Below are 24778 nucleotides of genomic sequence, written 5' to 3' on the forward strand. Positions count from 1 at the left end.
TGGCCTTTGGCCTTTTGGTCCTCTCTAGTGGCTCTGCGGCCGCCTGAGCACGGGCCAGCTGCTTTGGGGATTGTCTTGCTCCCCGCTGCCTTGTGGTGGCTTTCCACGGAACTGCAGAGCTTGGGGCTCGTCAGAGCTCTGTCCTCTCCCCAGTGCTCCCTCCTCTCCCTTCTTCCCTTGCGGGCCTGGGACACTCTCTGTGAGCTGCCATCCTGTTCGCTCACTTTGCCTTCCTGTGGCAAGCTTGAGACGAGGGTCCCCTCATCGTCCTTGTCGGCTCTTGCTTTGACAGTCTTGCTGGTAGGTTCTGCTCCGACCACAGTCATGCCGGCCCCTGGGGAGAGGCTGGTGGACGTGCTGGAAGCATACTCTGAATTGTTCTCAGCACCTGCCAAGGCCGTTTTCCCGCTCCTCAGGGATGTTGTGGCAGTGTCCCCAGTGGCTCTGTTGGTTTTGCTTCCTCCGGGCCCGTCGCTGGCTGTGGCTGCTATGGCCGTGCTCCGCTCTTCAGCGGCAGGAGACTTGATCACTGCCGAGCTCAAAGCACCCGCTGCGGTGCCTCCTGCCACCCCTGCTGTCTCCACCTTAATCGTTGACTGCGATGCTGACGCTTTGTCGAGCCCTGTAGTAGGTTTTGCTTTCGCAGTGGCCACATCGGGCATGGTATCGGGCTTGTGGGAGTCCAGTTGGATTCCGTGCCCCCCAGCAAAAGCTGCAGGCGTGGCCCCGGCCACCTCAGGGCACGTGTGCAGGCTGCTGACGTTCACCTGGTCCTGATGCCCCTTTCCTTGGAAATCCTCCACGGCCGGGCTCCTCCCGTCCTGTTCCTCCTCGAACACAGGCATGCAGGGCATGTCCCAGACGGGAACGGCATAGGTGTTGCTTTCACTGTCCACTGGTGGTCGCAGGAGGTAAATCAGCTGTTCCCACTCGGCGAAGAGGTCTTCCCGCGCGTCCAGAGGGGGACACAGCTGCAGGTAGAAGCAGCGGCCAGTGGCAAGCTTCACGCGCAGCTGTTGTTTCTCACGATTGTGAGTGGAGATCCTCACGAACCCCAAGGGAAGGAGCCTGGTGAGCTCTAAGGTCTTTGCAGCCTTGTGGCTCTTGCCCTTGGTGGCCTGGCTGCGCTCGGCGTGCTGTTCACAGCCGGTGGCCCGTTGGGCCAGCAGCATGATGTCTGGGAGCGGGAGGACGGGGCTGGTGGATGTGATGCCCATGGTCACCAGGCCGCCCCAGTTGTGCACGTCAATCGCTTCTCCCCTCTTCGTGACCTGGATGAAGTCGCTCTCGAATATCGGCGCGTACTTGAAATGGTCGTATTCGCCCTTGTGCAGTTGCTGCTGCAGCTTCCCCGTGGTGGTGTTGAACAGGTCCACCCAGGTGCTGCTCCGGGCCGTGTGATACGGGAGCAGAGAGTCCCCACTCATGGCTGTCTTTGATCACGACAGACAGCGCGGTTAAGGCGGCTCCCTGGCCCTTCCCTCCCTCGGCCTCACTGGCAGAAGAGCGAGCTGTGATGCTCCTGCGTCACACACGCGGCCCTGTGGCAGGTCTTCCAAGCCCGCCCCACAGGCCCCCACGTTTGCCTCCGGGTCTCCCAGAGGCAGGGGTGTGTGTAGGGGCACAGATGATCACAGTTGGGACGCTGTAGGGCGCCTGGAGCCCCGGCTGAATCTCTTCAAGTGTGTCGAGAGGTACGGTAGGCTCCCCCTCCGCCTCACCTCACTTCTGCTTCTGGGTTTTTATCTCCCCAAGAGGCTGTGGTGAACTTCCGTCCTAGTGAGAGAAGTAACCACTTTGTCAGCCTAACCCCCTGGCACAGCCTATTTATCCTCTGATGCCCTTTGTGACCTATCAGTGTCACAAAGCCCTTTGTGACCTATCACTGTCACAGAGCCCTTTGCCTCATCCCCCAGCTGCCCCCTCAGGGCAGGGCCCCCATCCTCTCCCAAACACCCCATTGCCCCCACGGAGGACAGGCCCATCCTGCCAGGGACTAACGTGCATTACCAAAATAAAAATGTCTTCAAGTGGGAAAGTTTTGTGTGGGTCCTTTTTCTTTTCCTCCCCCAAATTCAGCTACTGGATGAAATCTATAGCAATGTAAGACGATGGGATCAATTTGAACCATTTAAGCTCATGGTTTAATTGTATCGAATAGGGCAGAGTTGGCAGTGGCGGTCCTTACTCTGTCCTTTCATAAAATCTCGGTAAACGTGGACGATGGTGAGTGCCAGTTCCCCTGTGAAGCCTTCCCTAACGCAGAACTCCTTCCCATGCCCCAGACCCCCTCCTCTGAATAGATCCAGTCCCCAAACACACGTCTCTCATTGTATTTGTCACTCAGAGTTGTGATCATGACTCGTGCTGTCCTGTCTCCTCCACCATCTGTGTACCTCTGTGCGGGACCGGGGTGGCACACTGTCTGAAAGTTGTTGCACCGAGGTAGCTCCCTCTCTGCACCATCACCTGCCACCTTGAGCAAGTCCTTCAAATGCTCTGAACTTCCGCTTGCTTATCCGCAAAGTGGAAAGACGTGAGAATCGGAAGGGGGCACACACATTCAAGAACTTTATAAACAGCTAAGGGCTATGCACGTGTTGTTTTTCCCGTAAATTTATTTTATTTTTTATTGTTGGCTTCTCTTGTTGGGGAGCACGGGCTCTAGGCGTGCGGGCTTCGGTAGTTGTGGCTCGCGGGCTCTAGAGCACAGGCTCAGTAGTTGTGGCGCACGGGCTTAGTTGCTCCGTGGCATGTGGGATCTTCCTGGACCAGGGCTCGAACCTGGGTCCCCTGCGTCGGCAGGCGGATCCTTAACCACTGCGCCACCAGGGAAGTCCCTGTGCACGTGTTTTTAATGCATTTTCTTCCTTCAGACTAGTGTTTCCCTGCACTTGCCTGTGTGGAAATCATCAGATCAAAGGAGTGTGATGTGATCTTTTTGTAATTTCTCCTCCTTGGGTCCAAGGAAAAGCTGGTGGAGAGTAAAGCATTAATTGCGGCTCCCTGCAGCTCCTAGTCTTCTGGGAAACTCTGGGTTAATTCTGGGGTCAGGAACCTTGTTTGGCCAGGGGAAACAGTGCATATGTGTAGGTCTTGGGCTGGCTCCCTTTCTCATCAGTGCTCCCCACCAAGTGCCCACCATTCCGTCCACCAACAGAAGAGACCTCTCCCCAGCCTCCCGTGATGAGGTCTGTGGAAGTCACAAACTGGAGGTCCAATCAACAAGGATGCTCTGACCGAACAAATACTCTCCCTCATGTGAGGTTTAAGGATTTGGTTTTGGAGCCCCAGAAGAAAAAAGTTCCTGCAGATTTGGTGTGGAGAAACCCTTGTGAGCAGGGCATTCAAAAGTTGAATTAGTGGCTGGAGGAGGACTGGATGCTGGACGTTCCAGGAGTGAACGCTGGAATTCCAGGTGGGAGCCTGTTTCTGGCCGCAGCCCGGGTCATGCCACAGGCTAGAGGTAGAAGCCTGGGAGCCAGACACAGCTCAAGGGTGGACTGGATGCTCTCGAGATAAGGCCAGCTAAGAGCTGTGAGCTCACTGAAGTTCGAAAACCGGCTCCCGGCCCCCACCCCTCCCTCCCCTCAATCTAGTAAAATTGATGCTCATCTCTGTAGTGTTGGAACATGATGGTAAGGATGGTGGTGCCGCGGGTTCTTGTGCTGGTCCTAGCTCAGGCTTGTTTGCTTGCTTCCTTCGCATACTACAGACAGGGCTTTGCATAGAGAAGTGGGCTGGTGGATCACTGTTCTGCAAAGATCCCATTGTGCGACTGCAGCAGGTTACCTTCTCTGAGCCTCAGTGTTCTCATCTGTAAAATGGGCATATCGTTCCTTCTTTTCCTAATAACCAAACAAGTGTTCTTGTACTTTACCTTAAATAAATGTCCTTTAAAGATGCCAAGCCTTTCTGACATCATTTTTGTGCATAAATACAAGTGATTAAAAGAGAAAGGCATTGGCCAATAACTTCATCACAACTGCCACGGTGATTGTAGGACCATCCTGATTTCAGAGTTAGTAAAATGTGAAAACTACAACACCTGTGTACCTACCATCTTGCTTCAGAGACAGAACAATTCCCAGCAGCACTAACAGCCTTGTGTCAACCTCCTTGAGCTAGCCTTTCCACCCTAGAGAAAACTGTCCTCCATTTTGTGTTTACTCTTCCCTCAGGTTTAGCTACCGTCTTTTTAAACATGGACCCTATGCAATCCGTTGTTTGAGCTTGTTTCAGAATGGTTCCATGAGTGGAACTGTATCCCATTCTTTTGATGTTTTTAAAAACCATGAGAAGTTGATCTATGCTAATGTGTGTAGCTCATTTATTTTTCACTATTGAATATGCCAATCTCATCCTATCCTGCTGTATGAATTCTGCTGATGGAAATTTGGGCTGTTGCCCGTGTTGTGCTGTTAAGTTATTTTTGCTCTAAACATTCTCAGAGTTGTTTCTTAGACCATGTGTGTTTCTCCAGGGTATATACCTGGGCAGGGAACGGCTAAGTCTAGATGAGAGTGCTTGCTGTTCTGATTGCTAGCTAATACTGCCGCCCTTATTTCTGTCCACTGAATAGCCCGAGGGGACATGAGTCCTGTTCTGGCTCTGTTCACAGACCTTCAGTGGGAATAAGTGTTTATTAAAAGAATAGGGGGTGGATTCCCTGCTGGCGCAGTGGTTGAGAGTCCACCTGAGGATGCAGGGAACATGAGTTCGTGCCCCGGTACTGGAAGATCCCACACGCCGCGGAGCGGCTGGGCCCGTGAGCCATGGCCGCTGGGCCTGCGCGTCCGGAGCCTGTGCTCCATGACGGGAGAGGCCACAACAGTGAGTGGCCCGCGTACCGCAAAAAAAAAAATAAATAAATATGAATAGCGGGATAGTGAAGGAGAGCTTCCCAGACCATAGTCTGACTTTGAGCCATGGCCCTGGGGGGCAAAGCCAGAAAGGAGTGGAAGCCAGATGGAGCAGTGCTGTTGGCGCTGAGCATGCGTGTGAGGCGGGGCTGCCCTTGCCTGGACACTGGGTCTCAGACTGTGGCACAGCTGACATCACAGAATCCACTGTGAGGCTACGGCTGGGCTTCGGGACCTAGAAATTCAGACAAAACACTGCATGCGTTCTCAGACTGTATGTTTTTTTTTATTTAAATTGCAGTAAGGAAGCTGAAATGGGCTCTCCAGGGGTATTTCCCAGAGCCCTGGTCCCCTTTGCAGCTCCCAGCTCTAGGTCCTATTGATGGGCTTCAACGGTCACTGGCTCCATGGTCTCAGATGTCACACCGGTGATTTCCAGGCCCTGGCCACTCTCTGCTGTCTCTGTCATGGCCTCCACTCGGGTCCCTTCCACTGGCTCCGCCAGGATGCTCCCATGTTTATTTCGTGATGAGGCCACTGTCTTTTTTGTAAGTCTGGCTCTCACATTCCTGAAGAAAGAGCTGATCCTGCTGAGTATGTTGGTGGTGGGACCTGAACGCGCTGGAGATAAGCTCCTGCCCGATTTGTGCGAGGTCTTGGACTCACTGGTGATAGGAGCACGGCTGATGCCTTTGGGAGCAGCGCCCTGCTCGCTGCCCCCCGGGCTGCCGTGGCCTTTGGCCTTTTGGTCCTCTCTAGTGGCTCTGTGGCCGCCTGAGCACGGGCCAGCTGCTTTGGGGATTGTCTTGCTCCCCGCTGCCTTGTGGTGGCTTTCCACGGAACTGCAGAGCTTGGGGCTCGTCAGAGCTCTGTCCTCTCCCCAGTGCTCCCTCCTCTCCCTTCTTCCCTTGCGGGCCTGGGACACTCTCTGTGAGCTGCCATCCTGTTCGCTCACTTTGCCTTCCTGTGGCAAGCTTGAGACGAGGGTGCCCTCATCGTCCTTGTCGGCTCTTGCTTTGACAGTCTTGCTGGTAGGTTCTGCTCCGACCACAGTCATGCCGGCCCCTGGGGAGAGGCTGGTGGACGTGCTGGAAGCATACTCTGAATTGTTCTCAGCACCTGCCAAGGCCGTTTTCCCGCTCCTCAGGGATGTTGTGGCAGTGTCCCCAGTGGCTCTGTTGGTTTTGCTTCCTCCGGGCCCGTCGCTGGCTGTGGCTGCTATGGCCGTGCTCCGCTCTTCAGCGGCAGGAGACTTGATCACTGCCGTGCTCAAAGCACCCGCTGCGGTGCCTCCTGCCACCCCTGCTGTCTCCACCTTAATCGTTGACTGCGATGCTGACGCTTTGTCGAGCCCTGTAGTAGGTTTTGCTTTCGCAGTGGCCACATCGGGCATGGTATCGGGCTTGTGGGAGTCCAGTTGGATTCCGTGCCCCCCAGCAAAAGCTGCAGGCGTGGCCCCGGCCACCTCAGGGCACGTGTGCAGGCTGCTGACGTTCACCTGGTCCTGATGCCCCTTTCCTTGGAAATCCTCCACGGCCGGGCTCCTCCCGTCCTGCTCCTCCTCGAACACAGGCATGCAGGGCATGTCCCAGACGGGAACGGCATAGGTGTTGCTTTCACTGTCCACTGGTGGTCGCAGGAGGTAAATCAGCTGTTCCCACTCGGCGAAGAGTTCTTCCCGTGCATCCAGAGGGGGACACAGCTGCAGGTAGAAGCAGCGGCCAGTGGCAAGCTTCACGCGCAGCTGTTGTTTCTCACGATTGTGAGTGGAGATCCTCACGAACTCCAAGGGAAGGAGCCTGGTGAGCTCTAAGGTCTTTGCAGCCTTGTGGCTCTTGCCCTTGGTGGCCTGGCTGCGCTCGGCGTGCTTTTCACAGCCGGTGGCCCGTTGGGCCAGCAGCATGATGTCTGGGAGCGGGAGGACGGGGCTGGTGGATGTGATGCCCATGGTCACCAGGCCGCCCCAGTTGTGCACGTCAATCGCTTCTCCCCTCTTCGTGACCTGGATGAAGTCGCTCTCGAATATCGGCGCGTACTTGAAATGGTCGTATTCGCCCTTGTGCAGTTGCTGCTGCAGCTTCCCCGTGGTGGTGTTGAACAGGTCCACCCAGGTGCTGCTCCGGGCCGTGTGATACGGGAGCAGAGAGTCCCCACTCATGGCTGTCTTTGATCACGACAGGCAGCGCGGTTAAGGCGGCTCCCTGGCCCTTCCCTCCCTCGGCCTCACTGGCAGAAGAGCGAGCTGCGATGCTCCTGCGTCACACACGCGGCCCTGTGGCAGGTCTTCCAAGCCCGCCCCACAGGCCCCCACGTTTGCCTCCGGGTCTCCCAGAGGCAGGGGTGTGTGTAGGGGCACAGATAATCACAGTTGTGACGCTGTAGGGCGCCTGGAGCCCAGGCTGAATCTCTTCAAGTGTGTCGAGAGGTACGGTAGGCTCCCCCTCCGCCTCACCTCACTTCTGCTTCTGGGTTTTTATCTCCCCAAGAGGCTGTGGTGAACTTCCGTCCTAGTGAGAGAAGTAACCACTTTGTCAGCCTAACCCCCTGGCACAGCCTATTTATCCTCTGATGCCCTTTGTGACCTATCAGTGTCACAAAGCCCTTTGTGACCTATCACTGTCACAGAGCCCTTTGCCTCATCCCCCAGCTGCCCCCTCAGGGCAGGGCCCCCATCCTCTCCCAAACACCCCATTGCCCCCACGGAGGATAGGCCCATCCTGCCAGGGACTCAGGTGCGTTACCAAAATAAAAATGTCTTCAAGTGGGAAAGTTTTGTGTGGGTCCTTTTTCTTTTCCTCCCCCAAATTCAGCTACTGGATGAAATCTATAGCAATGTAAGATGATGGGATCAATTTGAACCATTTAAGCTCATGGTTTAATTGTATCGAATAGGGCAGAGTTGGCAGTGGCGGTCCTTACTCTGTCCTTTCATAAAATCTCAGTAAACGTGGACGATGGTGAGTGCCAGCACGCCTGCAGCTTTTGCTGGGGGGCACGGAATCCAACTGGACTCCCACAAGCCTGATACCATGCCCGATGTGGCCACTGCGAAAGCAAAACCTACTACAGGGCTCGACAAAGCGTCAGCATCGCAGTCAACGATTAAGGTGGAGACAGCAGGGGTGGCAGTAGGCACCGCAGCGGGTGCTTTGAGCACGGCAGTGATCAAGTCTCCTGCCGCTGAAGAGCGGAGCACGGCCATAGCAGTGCTAACCCAGTTCTGCGTTAGCCTTCCCTAACCCAGAACTCCTTCCCATGCCCCAGACCCCCTCCTCTGAATAGATCCAGTCCCCAAACACACGTCTCTCATTGTATTTGTCACTCAGAGTTGTGATCATGACTCGTGCTGTCCTGTCTCCTTCACCATCTGTGTACCTCTGTGCGGGACCGGGGTGGCACACTGTCTGAAAGTTGTTGCACCGAGGTAGCTCCCTCTCTGCACCATCACCTGCCACCTTGAGCAAGTCCTTCAAATGCTCTGAACTTCCGCTTGCTTATCCGCAAAGTGGAAAGACGTGAGAATCGGAAGGGGGCACACACATTCAAGAACTTTATAAACAGCTAAGGGCTATGCACGTGTTGTTTTTCCCGTAAATTTATTTTATTATTTATTGTTGGCTTCTCTTGTTGGGGAGCACGGGCTCTAGGCGTGCGGGCTTCGGTAGTTGTGGCTCGCGGGCTCTAGAGCACAGGCTCAGTAGTTGTGGCGCACGGGCTTAGTTGCTCCGTGGCATGTGGGATCTTCCTGGACCAGGGCTCGAACCTGGGTCCCCTGCGTCGGCAGGCGGATCCTTAACCACTGCGCCACCAGGGAAGTCCCTGTGCACGTGTTTTTAATGCATTTTCTTCCTTCAGACTAGTGTTTCCCTGCACTTGCCTGTGTGGAAATCATCAGATCAAAGGACTGTGATGTGATCTTTTTGTAATTTCTCCTCCTTGGGTCCAAGGAAAAGCTGGTGGAGAGTAAAGCATTAATTGCGGCTCCGTGCAGCTCCTAGTCTTCTGGGAAACTCTGGGTTAATTCTGGGGTCAGGAACCTTGTTTGGCCAGGGGAAACAGTGCATATGTGTAGGTCTTGGGCTGGCTCCCTTTCTCATCAGTGCTCCCCACCATGTGCCCACCATTCCGTCCACCAACAGAAGAGACCTCTCCCCAGCCTCCCGTGATGAGGTCTGTGGAAGTCACAAACTGGAGGTCCAATCAACAAGGATGCTCTGACCGAACAAATACTCTCCCTCATGTGAGGTTTAAGGATTTGGTTTTGGAGCCCCAGAAGAAAAAAGTTCCTGCAGATTTGGTGTGGAGAAACCCTTGTGAGCAGGGCATTCAAAAGTTGAATTAGTGGCTGGAGGAGGACTGGATGCTGGACGTTCCAGGAGTGAACGCTGGAATTCCTGGTGGGAGCCTGTTTCTGGCCGCAGCCCGGGTCATGCCAGAGGCTAGAGGTAGAAGCCTGGGAGCCAGACACAGCTCAAGGGTGGACTGGATGCTCTCGAGATAAGGCCAGCTAAGAGCTGTGAGCTCACTGAAGTTCGAAAACCGGCTCCCGGCCCCCACCCCTCCCTCCCCTCAATCTAGTAAAATTGATGCTCATCTCTGTAGTGTTGGAACATGATGGTAAGGATGGTGGTGCCGCGGGTTCTTGTGCTGGTCCTAGCTCAGGCTTGTTTGCTTGCTTCCTTCGCATACTACAGACAGGGCTTTGCATAGAGAAGTGGGCTGGTGGATCACTGTTCTGCAAAGATCCCATTGTGCGACTGCAGCAGGTTACCTTCTCTGAGCCTCAGTGTTCTCATCTGTAAAATGGGCATATCGTTCCTTCTTTTCCTAATAACCAAACAAGTGTTCTTGTACTTTACCTTAAATAAATGTCCTTTAAAGATGCCAAGCCTTTCTGACATCATTTTTGTGCATAAATACAATGATTAAAAGAGAAAGGCATTGGCCAATAACTTCATCACAACTGCCACGGTGATTGTAGGACCATCCTGATTTCAGAGTTAGTAAAATGTGAAAACTACAACACCTGTGTACCTACCATCTTGCTTCCGAGACAGAACAATTCCCAGCAGCACTAACAGCCTTGTGTCAACCTCCTTGAGCTAGCCTTTCCACCCTAGAGTAAACTGTCCTCCATTTTGTGTTTACTCTTCCCTCAGGTTTAGCTACCGTTTTTTTAAACATGGACCCTATGCAATCCGTTGTTTGAGCTTGTTTCAGAATGGTTCCATGAGTGGAACTGTATCCCATTCTTTTGATGTTTTTAAAAACCATGAGAAGTTGATCTATGCTAATGTGTGTAGCTCATTTATTTTTCACTATTGAATATGCCAATCTCATCCTATCCTGCTGTATGAATTCTGCTGATGGAAATTTGGGCTGTTGCCCGTGTTGTGCTGTTAAGTTATTTTTGCTCTAAACATTCTCAGAGTTGTTTCTTAGACCATGTGTGTTTCTCCAGGGTATATACCTGGGCAGGGAACGGCTAAGTCTAGATGAGAGTGCTTGCTGTTCTGATTGCTAGCTAATACTGCCGCCCTTATTTCTGTCCACTGAATAGCCCGAGGGGACATGAGTCCTGTTCTGGCTCTGTTCACAGACCTTCAGTGGGAATAAGTGTTTATTAAAAGAATAGGGGGTGGATTCCCTGCTGGCGCAGTGGTTGAGAGTCCACCTGAGGATGCAGGGAACATGAGTTCGTGCCCCGGTACTGGAAGATCCCACACGCCGCGGAGCGGCTGGGCCCGTGAGCCATGGCCGCTGGGCCTGCGCGTCCGGAGCCTGTGCTCCGTGACGGGAGAGGCCACAACAGTGAGTGGCCCGCGTACCGCAAAAAAAAAAATAAATAAATATGAATAGCGGGATAGTGAAGGAGAGCTTCCCAGACCATAGTCTGACTTTGAGCCATGGCCCTGGGGGGCAAAGCCAGAAAGGAGTGGAAGCCAGATGGAGCAGTGCTGTTGGCGCTGAGCATGCGTGTGAGGCGGGGCTGCCCTTGCCTGGACACTGGGTCTCAGACTGTGGCACAGCTGACATCACAGAATCCACTGTGAGGCTACGGCTGGGCTTCGGGACCTAGAAATTCAGACAAAACACTGCATGCGTTCTCAGACTGTATGTTTTTTTATTTAAATTGCAGTAAGGAAGCTGAAATGGGCTCTCCAGGGGTATTTCCCAGAGCCCTGGTCCCCTTTGCAGCTCCCAGCTCTAGGTCCTATTGATGGGCTTCAACGGTCACTGGCTCCATGGTCTCAGATGTCACACCGGTGATTTCCAGGCCCTGGCCACTCTCTGCTGTCTCTGTCATGGCCTCCACTCGGGTCCCTTCCACTGGCTCCGCCAGGATGCTCCCATGTTTATTTCGTGATGAGGCCACTGTCTTTTTTGTAAGTCTGGCTCTCACATTCCTGAAGAAAGAGCTGATCCTGCTGAGTATGTTGGTGGTGGGACCTGAACGCGCTGGAGATAAGCTCCTGCCCGATTTGTGCGAGGTCTTGGACTCACTGGTGATAGGAGCACGGCTGATGCCTTTGGGAGCAGCGCCCTGCTCGCTGCCCCCCGGGCTGCCGTGGCCTTTGGCCTTTTGGTCCTCTCTAGTGGCTCTGTGGCCGCCTGAGCACGGGCCAGCTGCTTTGGGGATTGTCTTGCTCCCCGCTGCCTTGTGGTGGCTTTCCACGGAACTGCAGAGCTTGGGGCTCGTCAGAGCTCTGTCCTCTCCCCAGTGCTCCCTCCTCTCCCTTCTTCCCTTGCGGGCCTGGGACACTCTCTGTGAGCTGCCATCCTGTTCGCTCACTTTGCCTTCCTGTGGCAAGCTTGAGACGAGGGTGCCCTCATCGTCCTTGTCGGCTCTTGCTTTGACAGTCTTGCTGGTAGGTTCTGCTCCGACCACAGTCATGCCGGCCCCTGGGGAGAGGCTGGTGGACGTGCTGGAAGCATACTCTGAATTGTTCTCAGCACCTGCCAAGGCCGTTTTCCCGCTCCTCAGGGATGTTGTGGCAGTGTCCCCAGTGGCTCTGTTGGTTTTGCTTCCTCCGGGCCCGTCGCTGGCTGTGGCTGCTATGGCCGTGCTCCGCTCTTCAGCGGCAGGAGACTTGATCACTGCCGTGCTCAAAGCACCCGCTGCGGTGCCTCCTGCCACCCCTGCTGTCTCCACCTTAATCGTTGACTGCGATGCTGACGCTTTGTCGAGCCCTGTAGTAGGTTTTGCTTTCGCAGTGGCCACATCGGGCATGGTATCGGGCTTGTGGGAGTCCAGTTGGATTCCGTGCCCCCCAGCAAAAGCTGCAGGCGTGGCCCCGGCCACCTCAGGGCACGTGTGCAGGCTGCTGACGTTCACCTGGTCCTGATGCCCCTTTCCTTGGAAATCCTCCACGGCCGGGCTCCTCCCGTCCTGCTCCTCCTCGAACACAGGCATGCAGGGCATGTCCCAGACGGGAACGGCATAGGTGTTGCTTTCACTGTCCACTGGTGGTCGCAGGAGGTAAATCAGCTGTTCCCACTCGGCGAAGAGGTCTTCCCGTGCATCCAGAGGGGGACACAGCTGCAGGTAGAAGCAGCGGCCAGTGGCAAGCTTCACGCGCAGCTGTTGTTTCTCACGATTGTGAGTGGAGATCCTCACGAACTCCAAGGGAAGGAGCCTGGTGAGCTCTAAGGTCTTTGCAGCCTTGTGGCTCTTGCCCTTGGTGGCCTGGCTGCGCTCGGCGTGCTGTTCACAGCCGGTGGCCCGTTGGGCCAGCAGCATGATGTCTGGGAGCGGGAGGACGGGGCTGGTGGATGTGATGCCCATGGTCACCAGGCCGCCCCAGTTGTGCACGTCAATCGCTTCTCCCCTCTTCGTGACCTGGATGAAGTCGCTCTCGAATATCGGCGCGTACTTGAAATGGTCGTATTCGCCCTTGTGCAGTTGCTGCTGCAGCTTCCCCGTGGTGGTGTTGAACAGGTCCACCCAGGTGCTGCTCCGGGCCGTGTGATACGGGAGCAGAGAGTACCCACTCATGGCTGTCTTTGATCACGACAGGCAGCGCGGTTAAGGCGGCTCCCTGGCCCTTCCCTCCCTCGGCCTCACTGGCAGAAGAGCGAGCTGCGATGCTCCTGCGTCACACACGCGGCCCTGTGGCAGGTCTTCCAAGCCCGCCCCACAGGCCCCCACGTTTGCCTCCGGGTCTCCCAGAGGCAGGGGTGTGTGTAGGGGCACAGATAATCACAGTTGTGACGCTGTAGGGCGCCTGGAGCCCAGGCTGAATCTCTTCAAGTGTGTCGAGAGGTACGGTAGGCTCCCCCTCCGCCTCACCTCACTTCTGCTTCTGGGTTTTTATCTCCCCAAGAGGCTGTGGTGAACTTCCGTCCTAGTGAGAGAAGTAACCACTTTGTCAGCCTAAACCCCTGGCACAGCCTATTTATCCTCTGATGCCCTTTGTGACCTATCAGTGTCACAAAGCCCTTTGTGACCTATCACTGTCACAGAGCCCTTTGCCTCATCCCCCAGCTGCCCCCTCAGGGCAGGGCCCCCATCCTCTCCCAAACACCCCATTGCCCCCACGGAGGATAGGCCCATCCTGCCAGGGACTCAGGTGCGTTACCAAAATAAAAATGTCTTCAAGTGGGAAAGTTTTGTGTGGGTCCTTTTTCTTTTCCTCCCCCAAATTCAGCTACTGGATGAAATCTATAGCAATGTAAGATGATGGGATCAATTTGAACCATTTAAGCTCATGGTTTAATTGTATCGAATAGGGCAGAGTTGGCAGTGGCGGTCCTTACTCTGTCCTTTCATAAAATCTCAGTAAACGTGGACGATGGTGAGTGCCAGCACGCCTGCAGCTTTTGCTGGGGGGCACGGAATCCAACTGGACTCCCACAAGCCTGATACCATGCCCGATGTGGCCACTGCGAAAGCAAAACCTACTACAGGGCTCGACAAAGCGTCAGCATCGCAGTCAACGATTAAGGTGGAGACAGCAGGGGTGGCAGTAGGCACCGCAGCGGGTGCTTTGAGCACGGCAGTGATCAAGTCTCCTGCCGCTGAAGAGCGGAGCACGGCCATAGCAGTGCTAACCCAGTTCTGCGTTAGCCTTCCCTAACCCAGAACTCCTTCCCATGCCCCAGACCCCCTCCTCTGAATAGATCCAGTCCCCAAACACACGTCTCTCATTGTATTTGTCACTCAGAGTTGTGATCATGACTCGTGCTGTCCTGTCTCCTTCACCATCTGTGTACCTCTGTGCGGGACCGGGGTGGCACACTGTCTGAAAGTTGTTGCACCGAGGTAGCTCCCTCTCTGCACCATCACCTGCCACCTTGAGCAAGTCCTTCAAATGCTCTGAACTTCCGCTTGCTTATCCGCAAAGTGGAAAGACGTGAGAATCGGAAGGGGGCACACACATTCAAGAACTTTATAAACAGCTAAGGGCTATGCACGTGTTGTTTTTCCCGTAAATTTATTTTATTATTTATTGTTGGCTTCTCTTGTTGGGGAGCACGGGCTCTAGGCGTGCGGGCTTCGGTAGTTGTGGCTCGCGGGCTCTAGAGCACAGGCTCAGTAGTTGTGGCGCACGGGCTTAGTTGCTCCGTGGCATGTGGGATCTTCCTGGACCAGGGCTCGAACCTGGGTCCCCTGCGTCGGCAGGCGGATCCTTAACCACTGCGCCACCAGGGAAGTCCCTGTGCACGTGTTTTTAATGCATTTTCTTCCTTCAGACTAGTGTTTCCCTGCACTTGCCTGTGTGGAAATCATCAGATCAAAGGAGTGTGATGTGATCTTTTTGTAATTTCTCCTCCTTGGGTCCAAGGAAAAGCTGGTGGAGAGTAAAGCATTAATTGCGGCTCCCTGCAGCTCCTAGTCTTCTGGGAAACTCTGGGTTAATTCTGGGGTCAGGAACCTTGTTTGGCCAGGGGAAACAGTGCATATGTGTAGGTCTTGGGCTGGCTCACTTTCTCATCAGTGCTCCCCACCAAGTGCCCACCATTCCGTCCACCAACAGAAGAGACCTCTCCCCAGCCTCCCGTGATGAGGTCTGTGGAAGTCACAAACTGGAGGTCCAATCAACAAGGATGCTCTGACCGAACAAATACTCTCCCTCATGTGAGGTTTAAGGATTTGGTTTTGGAGCCCCAGAAGAAAAAAGTTCCTGCAGATTTGGTGTGGAGAAACCCTTGTGAGCAGGGCATTCAAAAGTTGAATTAGTGGCTGGAGGAGGACTGGATGCTGGACGTTCCAGGAGTGAACGCTGGAATTCCTGGTGGGAGCCTGTTTCTGGCCGCAGCCCGGGTCATGCCAGAGGCTAGAGGTAGAAGCCTGGGAGCCAGACACAGCTCAAGGGTGGACTGGATGCTCTCGAGATAAGGCCAGCTAAGAGCTGTGAGCTCACTGAAGTTCGAAAACCGGCTCCCGGCCCCCACCCCTCCCTCCCCTCAATCTAGTAAAATTGATGCTCATCTCTGTAGTGTTGGAACATGATGGTAAGGATGGTGGTGCCGCGGGTTCTTGTGCTGGTCCTAGCTCAGGCTTGTTTGCTTGCTTCCTTCGCATACTACAGACAGGGCTTTGCATAGAGAAGTGGGCTGGTGGATCACTGTTCTGCAAAGATCCCATTGTGCGACTGCAGCAGGTTACCTTCTCTGAGCCTCAGTGTTCTCATCTGTAAAACAGGCATATCGTTCCTTCTTTTCCTAATAACCAAACAAGTGTTCTTGTACTTTACCTTAAATAAATGTCCTTTAAAGATGCCAAGCCTTTCTGACATCATTTTTGTGCATAAATACAATGATTAAAAGAGAAAGGCATTGGCCAATAACTTCATCACAACTGCCACGGTGATTGTAGGACCATCCTGATTTCAGAGTTAGTAAAATGTGAAAACTACAACACCTGTGTACCTACCATCTTGCTTCAGAGACAGAACAATTCCCAGCAGCACTAACAGCCTTGTGTCAACCTCCTTGAGCTAGCCTTTCCACCCTAGAGAAAACTGTCCTCCATTTTGTGTTGACTCTTCCCTCAGGTTTAGCTACCGTTTTTTTAAACATGGACCCTATGCAATCCGTTGTTTGAGCTTGTTTCAGAATGGTTCCATGAGTGGAACTGTATCCCATTCTTTTGATGTTTTTAAAAACCATGAGAAGTTGATCTATGCTAATGTGTGTAGCTCATTTATTTTTCACTATTGAATATGCCAATCTCATCCTATCCTGCTGTATGAATTCTGCTGATGGAAATTTGGGCTGTTGCCCGTGTTGTGCTGTTAAGTTATTTTTGCTCTAAACATTCTCAGAGTTGTTTCTTAGACCATGTGTGTTTCTCCAGGGTATATACCTGGGCAGGGAACGGCTAAGTCTAGATGAGAGTGCTTGCTGTTCTGATTGCTAGCTAATACTGCCGCCCTTATTTCTGTCCACTGAATAGCCCGAGGGGACATGAGTCCTGTTCTGGCTCTGTTCACAGACCTTCAGTGGGAATAAGTGTTTATTAAAAGAATAGGGGGTGGATTCCCTGCTGGCGCAGTGGTTGAGAGTCCACCTGAGGATGCAGGGAACATGAGTTCGTGCCCCGGTACTGGAAGATCCCACACGCCGCGGAGCGGCTGGGCCCGTGAGCCATGGCCGCTGGGCCTGCGCGTCCGGAGCCTGTGCTCCGTGACGGGAGAGGCCACAACAGTGAGTGGCCCGCGTACCGCAAAAAAAAAAAAATAATAATAAGAATAGCGGGATAGTGAAGGAGAGCTTCCCAGACCATAGTCTGACTTTGAGCCATGGCCCTGGGGGGCAAAGCCAGAAAGGAGTGGAAGCCAGATGGAGCAGTGCTGTTGGCGCTGAGCATGCGTGTGAGGCGGGGCTGCCCTTGCCTGGACACTGGGTCTCAGACTGTGGCACAGCTGACATCACAGAATCCACTGTGAGGCTACGGCTGGGCTTCGGGACCTAGAAATTCAGACAAAACACTGCATGCGTTCTCAGACTGTATGTTTTTTTATTTAAATTGCAGTAAGGAAGCTGAAATGGGCTCTCCAGGGGTATTTCCCAGAGCCCTGGTCCCCTTTGCAGCTCCCAGCTCTAGGTCCTATTGATGGGCTTCAACGGTCACTGGCTCCATGGTCTCAGATGTCACACCGGTGATTTCCAGGCCCTGGCCACTCTCTGCTGTCTCTGTCATGGCCTCCACTCGGGTCCCTTCCACTGGCTCCGCCAGGATGCTCCCATGTTTATTTCGTGATGAGGCCACTGTCTTTTTTGTAAGTCTGGCTCTCACATTCCTGAAGAAAGAGCTGATCCTGCTGAGTATGTTGGTGGTGGGACCTGAACGCGCTGGAGATAAGCTCCTGCCCGATTTGTGCGAGGTCTTGGACTCACTGGTGATAGGAGCACGGCTGATGCCTTTGGGAGCAGCGCCCTGCTCGCTGCCCCCCGGGCTGCCGTGGCCTTTGGCCTTTTGGTCCTCTCTAGTGGCTCTGCGGCCGCCTGAGCACGGGCCAGCTGCTTTGGGGATTGTCTTGCTCCCCGCTGCCTTGTGGTGGCTTTCCACGGAACTGCAGAGCTTGGGGCTCGTCAGAGCTCTGTCCTCTCCCCAGTGCTCCCTCCTCTCCCTTCTTCCCTTGCGGGCCTGGGACACTCTCTGTGAGCTGCCATCCTGTTCGCTCACTTTGCCTTCCTGTGGCAAGCTTGAGACGAGGGTCCCCTCATCGTCCTTGTCGGCTCTTGCTTTGACAGTCTTGCTGGTAGGTTCTGCTCCGACCACAGTCATGCCGGCCCCTGGGGAGAGGCTGGTGGACGTGCTGGAAGCATACTCTGAATTGTTCTCAGCACCTGCCAAGGCCGTTTTCCCGCTCCTCAGGGATGTTGTGGCAGTGTCCCCAGTGGCTCTGTTGGTTTTGCTTCCTCTGGGCCCGTCGCTGGCTGTGGCTGCTATGGCCGTGCTCCGCTCTTCAGCGGCAGGAGACTTGATCACTGCCGTGCTCAAAGCACCCGCTGCGGTGCCTCCTGCCACCCCTGCTGTCTCCACATTTCTCGTTGACTGCGATGCTGACGCTTTGTCGAGCCCTGTAGTAGGTTTTGCTTTTGCAGTGGCCACATCGGGCATGGTATCGGGCTTGTGGGAGTCCAGTTGGATTCCGTGCCCCCCAGCAAAAGCTGCAGGCGTGGCCCCGGCCACCTCAGGGCACGTGTGCAGGCTGCTGACGTTCACCTGGTCCTGATGCCCCTTTCCTTGGAAATCCTCCACGGCCGGGCTCCTCCCGTCCTGCTCCTCCTCGAACACAGGCATGCAGGGCATGTCCCAGACGGGAACGGCATAGGTGTTGCTTTCACTGTCCACTGGTGGTCGCAGGAGGTAAATCAGCTGTTCCCACTCGGCGAAGAGGTCTTCCCGTGCATCCAGAGGGGGACACAGCTGCAGGTAGAAGCAGCGGCCAGTGGCAAGCTTCACGCGCAGCTGTTGTTTCTCACGATTGTGAGTGGAGATCCTCACGAACTCCAAGGGAAGGAGCCTGGTGAGCTCTAAGGTCTTTGCAGCCTTGTGGCTCTTGCCCTTGGTGGCCTGGCTGCGCTCGGCGTGCTTTTCACAGCCGGTGGCCCGTTGGGCCATCAGCATGATGTCTGGGAGCGGGAGGACGGGGCTGGTGGATGTGATGCCCATGGTCACCAGGCCGCCCCAGTTGTGCACGTCAATCGCTTCTCCCCTCTTCGTGACCTGGATGAAGTCGCTCTCGAATATCGGCGCGTACTTGAAACGGTCGTATTCGCCCTTGTGCAGTTGCTGCTGCAGCTTCCCCGTGGTGGTGTTGAACAGGTCCACCCAGGTGCTGCTCCGGGCCGTGTGATACGGGAGCAGAGAGTCCCCACTCATGGCTGTCTTTGATCACGACAGGCAGCGCGGTTAAGGCGGCTCCCTGGCCCTTCCCTCCCTCGGCCTCACTGGCAGAAGAGCGAGCTGTGATGCTCCTGCGTCACACACGCGGCCCTGTGGCAGGTCTTCCAAGCCCGCCCCACAGGCCCCCACGTTTGCCTCCGGGTCTCCCAGAGGCAGGGGTGTGTGTAGGGGCACAGATGATCACAGTTGGGACGCTGTAGGGCGCCTGGAGCCCCGGCTGAATCTCTTCAAGTGTGTCGAGAGGAACGGTAGGCTCCCCCTCCGCCTCACCTCACTTCTGCTTCTGGGTTTTTATCTCCCCAAGAGGCTGTGGTGAACTTCCGTCCTAGTGAGAGAAGTAACCACTTTGTCAGCCTAACCCCCTGGCACAGCCTATTTATCCTCTGATGCCCTTTGTGACCTATCAGTGTCACAAAGCCCTTTGTGACCTATCACTGTCACAGAGCCCTTTGCCTCATCCCCCAGCTGCCCCCTCAGGGCAGGGCCCCCATCCTCTCCCAAACACCCCATTGCCCCCACGGAGGACAGGCCCATCCTGCCAGGGACTAACGTGCATTACCAAAATAAAAATGTCTTCAAGTGGGAAAGTTTTGTGTGGGTCCTTTTTCTTTTCCTCCCCCAAATTCAGCTACTGGATGAAATCTATAGCAATGTAAGACGATGGGATCAATTTGAACCATTTAAGCTCATGGTTTAATTGTATCGAATAGGGCAGAGTTGGCAGTGGCGGTCCTTACTCTGTCCTTTCATAAAATCTCGGTAAACGTGGACGATGTTGAGTGCCAGTTCCCCTGTGAAGCCTTCCGTAACGCAGAACTCCTTCCCATGCCCCAGACCACCTCCTCTGAATAGATCCAGTCCCCAAACACACGTCTCTCATTGTATTTGTCACTCAGAGTTGTGATCATGACTCGTGCTGTCCTGTCTCCTCCACCATCTGTGTACCTCTGTGCGGGACCGGGGTGGCACACTGTCTGAAAGTTGTTGCACCGAGGTAGCTCCCTCTCTGCACCATCACCTGCAACCTTGAGCAAGTCCTTCAAATGCTCTGAACTTCCGCTTGCTTATCCGCAAAGTGGAAAGACGTGAGAATCGGAAGGGGGCACACACATTCAAGAACTTTATAAACAGCTAAGGGCTATGCACGTGTTGTTTTCCCCATAAATTTATTTTATTATTTATTTTTGGCTTCTCTTGTTGGGGAGCACGGGCTCTAGGCGTGCGGGCTTCGGTAGTTGTGGCTCGCGGGCTCTAGAGCACAGGCTCAGTAGTTGTGGCGCACGGGCTTAGTTGCTCCGTGGCATGTGGGATCTTCCTGGACCAGGGCTCGAACCTGGGTCCTCTGCATCGGCAGGCGGATCCTTAACCACTGCGCCACCAGGGAAGTCCCTGTGCACGTGTTTTTAATGCATTTTCTTCCTTCAGACTAGTGTTTCCCTGCACTTGCCTGTGTGGAAATCATCAGATCAAAGGAGTGTGATGTGATCTTTTTGTAATTTCTCCTCCTTGGGTCCAAGGAAAAGCTGGTGGAGAGTAAAGCATTAATTGCGGCTCCGTGCAGCTCCTAGTCTTCTGGGAAACTCTGGGTTAATTCTGGGGTCAGGAACCTTGTTTGGCCAGGGGAAACAGTGCATATGTGTAGGTCTTGGGCTGGCTCCCTTTCTCATCAGTGCTCCCCACCAAGTGCCCACCATTCCGTCCACCAACAGAAGAGACCTCTCCCCAGCCTCCCGTGATGAGGTCTGTGGAAGTCACAAACTGGAGGTCCAATCAACAAGGATGCTCTGACCGAACAAATACTCTCCCTCATGTGAGGTTTAAGGATTTGGTTTTGGAGCCCCAGAAGAAAAAAGTTCCTGCAGATTTGGTGTGGAGAAACCCTTGTGAGCAGGGCATTCAAAAGTTGAATTAGTGGCTGGAGGAGGACTGGATGCTGGACGTTCCAGGAGTGAACGCTGGAATTCCTGGTGGGAGCCTGTTTCTGGCCGCAGCCCGGGTCATGCCAGAGGCTAGAGGTAGAAGCCTGGGAGCCAGACACAGCTCAAGGGTGGACTGGATGCTCTCGAGATAAGGCCAGCTAAGAGCTGTGAGCTCACTGAAGTTCGAAAACCGGCTCCCGGCCCCCACCCCTCCCTCCCCTCAATCTAGTAAAATTGATGCTCATCTCTGTAGTGTTGGAACATGATGGTAAGGATGGTGGTGCCGCGGGTTCTTGTGCTGGTCCTAGCTCAGGCTTGTTTGCTTGCTTCCTTCGCATACTACAGACAGGGCTTTGCATAGAGAAGTGGGCTGGTGGATCACTGTTCTGCAAAGATCCCATTGTGCGACTGCAGCAGGTTACCTTCTCTGAGCCTCAGTGTTCTCATCTGTAAAATGGGCATATCGTTCCTTCTTTTCCTAATAACCAAACAAGTGTTCTTGTACTTTACCTTAAATAAATGTCCTTTAAAGATGCCAAGCCTTTCTGACATCATTTTTGTGCATAAATACAATGATTAAAAGAGAAAGGCATTGGCCAATAACTTCATCACAACTGCCACGGTGATTGTAGGACCATCCTGATTTCAGAGTTAGTAAAATGTGAAAACTACAACACCTGTGTACCTACCATCTTGCTTCAGAGACAGAACAATTCCCAGCAGCACTAACAGCCTTGTGTCAACCTCCTTGAGCTAGCCTTTCCACCCTAGAGTAAACTGTCCTCCATTTTGTGTTTACTCTTCCCTCAGGTTTAGCTACCGTTTTTTTAAACATGGACCCTATGCAATCCGTTGTTTGAGCTTGTTTCAGAATGGTTCCATGAGTGGAACTGTATCCCATTCTTTTGATGTTTTTAAAAACCATGAGAAGTTGATCTATGCTAATGTGTGTAGCTCATTTATTTTTCACTATTGAATATGCCAATCTCATCCTATCCTGCTGTATGAATTCTGCTGATGGAAATTTGGGCTGTTGCCCGTGTTGTGCTGTTAAGTTATTTTTGCTCTAAACATTCTCAGAGTTGTTTCTTAGACCATGTGTGTTTCTCCAGGGTATATACCTGGGCAGGGAACGGCTAAGTCTAGATGAGAGTGCTTGCTGTTCTGATTGCTAGCTAATACTGCCGCCCTTATTTCTGTCCACTGAATAGCCCGAGGGGACATGAGTCCTGTTCTGGCTCTGTTCACAGACCTTCAGTGGGAATAAGTGTTTATTAAAAGAATAGGGGGTGGATTCCCTGCTGGCGCAGTGGTTGAGAGTCCACCTGAGGATGCAGGGAACATGAGTTCGTGCCCCGGTACTGGAAGATCCCACACGCCGCGGAGCGGCTGGGCCCGTGAGCCATGGCCGCTGGGCCTGCGCGTCCGGAGCCTGTGCTCCGTGACGGGAGAGGCCACAACAGTGAGTGGCCCGCGTACCGCAAAAAAAAAAAAATAATAATAAGAATAGCGGGATAGTGAAGGAGAGCTTCCCAGACCATAGTCTGACTTTGAGCCATGGCCCTGGGGGGCAAAGCCAGAAAGGAGTGGAAGCCAGATGGAGCAGTGCTGTTGGCGCTGAGCATGCGTGTGAGGCGGGGCTGCCCTTGCCTGGACACTGGGTCTCAGACTGTGGCACAGCTGACATCACAGAATCCACTGTGAGGCTACGGCTGGGCTTCGGGACCTAGAAATTCAGACAAAACACTGCATGCGTTCTCAGACTGTATGTTTTTTTATTTAAATTGCAGTAAGGAAGCTGAAATGGGCTCTCCAGGGGTATTTCCCAGAGCCCTGGTCCCCTTTGCAGCTCCCAGCTCTAGGTCCTATTGATGGGCTTCAACGGTCACTGGCTCCATGGTCTCAGATGTCACACCGGTGATTTCCAGGCCCTGGCCACTCTCTGCTGTCTCTGTCATGGCCTCCACTCGGGTCCCTTCCACTGGCTCCGCCAGGATGCTCCCATGTTTATTTCGTGATGAGGCCACTGTCTTTTTTGTAAGTCTGGCTCTCACATTCCTGAAGAAAGAGCTGATCCTGCTGAGTATGTTGGTGGTGGGACCTGAACGCGCTGGAGATAAGCTCCTGCCCGATTTGTGCGAGGTCTTGGACTCACTGGTGATAGGAGCACGGCTGATGCCTTTGGGAGCAGCGCCCTGCTCGCTGCCCCCCGGGCTGCCGTGGCCTTTGGCCTTTTGGTCCTCTCTAGTGGCTCTGCGGCCGCCTGAGCACGGGCCAGCTGCTTTGGGGATTGTCTTGCTCCCCGCTGCCTTGTGGTGGCTTTCCACGGAACTGCAGAGCTTGGGGCTCGTCAGAGCTCTGTCCTCTCCCCAGTGCTCCCTCCTCTCCCTTCTTCCCTTGCGGGCCTGGGACACTCTCTGTGAGCTGCCATCCTGTTCGCTCACTTTGCCTTCCTGTGGCAAGCTTGAGACGAGGGTCCCCTCATCGTCCTTGTCGGCTCTTGCTTTGACAGTCTTGCTGGTAGGTTCTGCTCCGACCACAGTCATGCCGGCCCCTGGGGAGAGGCTGGTGGACGTGCTGGAAGCATACTCTGAATTGTTCTCAGCACCTGCCAAGGCCGTTTTCCCGCTCCTCAGGGATGTTGTGGCAGTGTCCCCAGTGGCTCTGTTGGTTTTGCTTCCTCCGGGCCCGTCGCTGGCTGTGGCTGCTATGGCCGTGCTCCGCTCTTCAGCGGCAGGAGACTTGATCACTGCCGAGCTCAAAGCACCCGCTGCGGTGCCTCCTGCCACCCCTGCTGTCTCCACCTTAATCGTTGACTGCGATGCTGACGCTTTGTCGAGCCCTGTAGTAGGTTTTGCTTTCGCAGTGGCCACATCGGGCATGGTATCGGGCTTGTGGGAGTCCAGTTGGATTCCGTGCCCCCCAGCAAAAGCTGCAGGCGTGGCCCCGGCCACCTCAGGGCACGTGTGCAGGCTGCTGACGTTCACCTGGTCCTGATGCCCCTTTCCTTGGAAATCCTCCACGGCCGGGCTCCTCCCGTCCTGTTCCTCCTCGAACACAGGCATGCAGGGCATGTCCCAGACGGGAACGGCATAGGTGTTGCTTTCACTGTCCACTGGTGGTCGCAGGAGGTAAATCAGCTGTTCCCACTCGGCGAAGAGGTCTTCCCGCGCGTCCAGAGGGGGACACAGCTGCAGGTAGAAGCAGCGGCCAGTGGCAAGCTTCACGCGCAGCTGTTGTTTCTCACGATTGTGAGTGGAGATCCTCACGAACCCCAAGGGAAGGAGCCTGGTGAGCTCTAAGGTCTTTGCAGCCTTGTGGCTCTTGCCCTTGGTGGCCTGGCTGCGCTCGGCGTGCTGTTCACAGCCGGTGGCCCGTTGGGCCAGCAGCATGATGTCTGGGAGCGGGAGGACGGGGCTGGTGGATGTGATGCCCATGGTCACCAGGCCGCCCCAGTTGTGCACGTCAATCGCTTCTCCCCTCTTCGTGACCTGGATGAAGTCGCTCTCGAATATCGGCGCGTACTTGAAATGGTCGTATTCGCCCTTGTGCAGTTGCTGCTGCAGCTTCCCCGTGGTGGTGTTGAACAGGTCCACCCAGGTGCTGCTCCGGGCCGTGTGATACGGGAGCAGAGAGTCCCCACTCATGGCTGTCTTTGATCACGACAGACAGCGCGGTTAAGGCGGCTCCCTGGCCCTTCCCTCCCTCGGCCTCACTGGCAGAAGAGCGAGCTGTGATGCTCCTGCGTCACACACGCGGCCCTGTGGCAGGTCTTCCAAGCCCGCCCCACAGGCCCCCACGTTTGCCTCCGGGTCTCCCAGAGGCAGGGGTGTGTGTAGGGGCACAGATGATCACAGTTGGGACGCTGTAGGGCGCCTGGAGCCCCGGCTGAATCTCTTCAAGTGTGTCGAGAGGTACGGTAGGCTCCCCCTCCGCCTCACCTCACTTCTGCTTCTGGGTTTTTATCTCCCCAAGAGGCTGTGGTGAACTTCCGTCCTAGTGAGAGAAGTAACCACTTTGTCAGCCTAACCCCCTGGCACAGCCTATTTATCCTCTGATGCCCTTTGTGACCTATCAGTGTCACAAAGCCCTTTGTGACCTATCACTGTCACAGAGCCCTTTGCCTCATCCCCCAGCTG

At 54.5% G+C, this 24778-nt stretch overlaps 3 protein-coding genes across 3 annotated transcripts; all 3 read right to left on the reverse strand.

The window, feature by feature from the left end:
• Positions 1 to 6201: 6201 nt before the first annotated feature.
• LOC309801686 (Golgi-associated RAB2 interactor protein 4-like) lies at positions 6202 to 7186 on the reverse strand (the record flags this gene model as incomplete). The annotated part of the gene is made up of 1 exon (XM_082646759.1): positions 6202 to 7186. A coding segment is annotated over exon 1 (819 nt), but the record flags the coding sequence as incomplete, so codon positions are not given.
• Positions 7187 to 10455: 3269 nt separating this feature from the next.
• Positions 10456 to 12858, reverse strand: LOC309801687 (Golgi-associated RAB2 interactor protein 4-like; the record flags this gene model as incomplete). Its single annotated transcript, XM_082646760.1, has 2 exons — positions 10456 to 10463; positions 12174 to 12858. The coding sequence occupies 2 exons, from the start codon at positions 12856 to 12858 to the stop codon at positions 10456 to 10458; spliced, it is 693 nt and encodes a 230-aa protein (XP_082502886.1).
• Positions 12855 to 24286, reverse strand: LOC309801688 (Golgi-associated RAB2 interactor protein 4-like; the record flags this gene model as incomplete). Its single annotated transcript, XM_082646761.1, has 2 exons — positions 12855 to 12864; positions 23469 to 24286. 2 exons carry the CDS (start codon positions 24284 to 24286, stop codon positions 12855 to 12857), a joined length of 828 nt encoding a protein of 275 aa, XP_082502887.1.
• Positions 24287 to 24778: the final 492 nt, after the last annotated feature.

Source organism: Mesoplodon mirus, assembly GCF_964341445.2.
Source record: "Mesoplodon mirus genome assembly, contig: SUPER_3_unloc_2, whole genome shotgun sequence".
In the NCBI taxonomy this organism is placed as follows: domain Eukaryota; kingdom Metazoa; phylum Chordata; class Mammalia; order Artiodactyla; family Ziphiidae; genus Mesoplodon; species Mesoplodon mirus.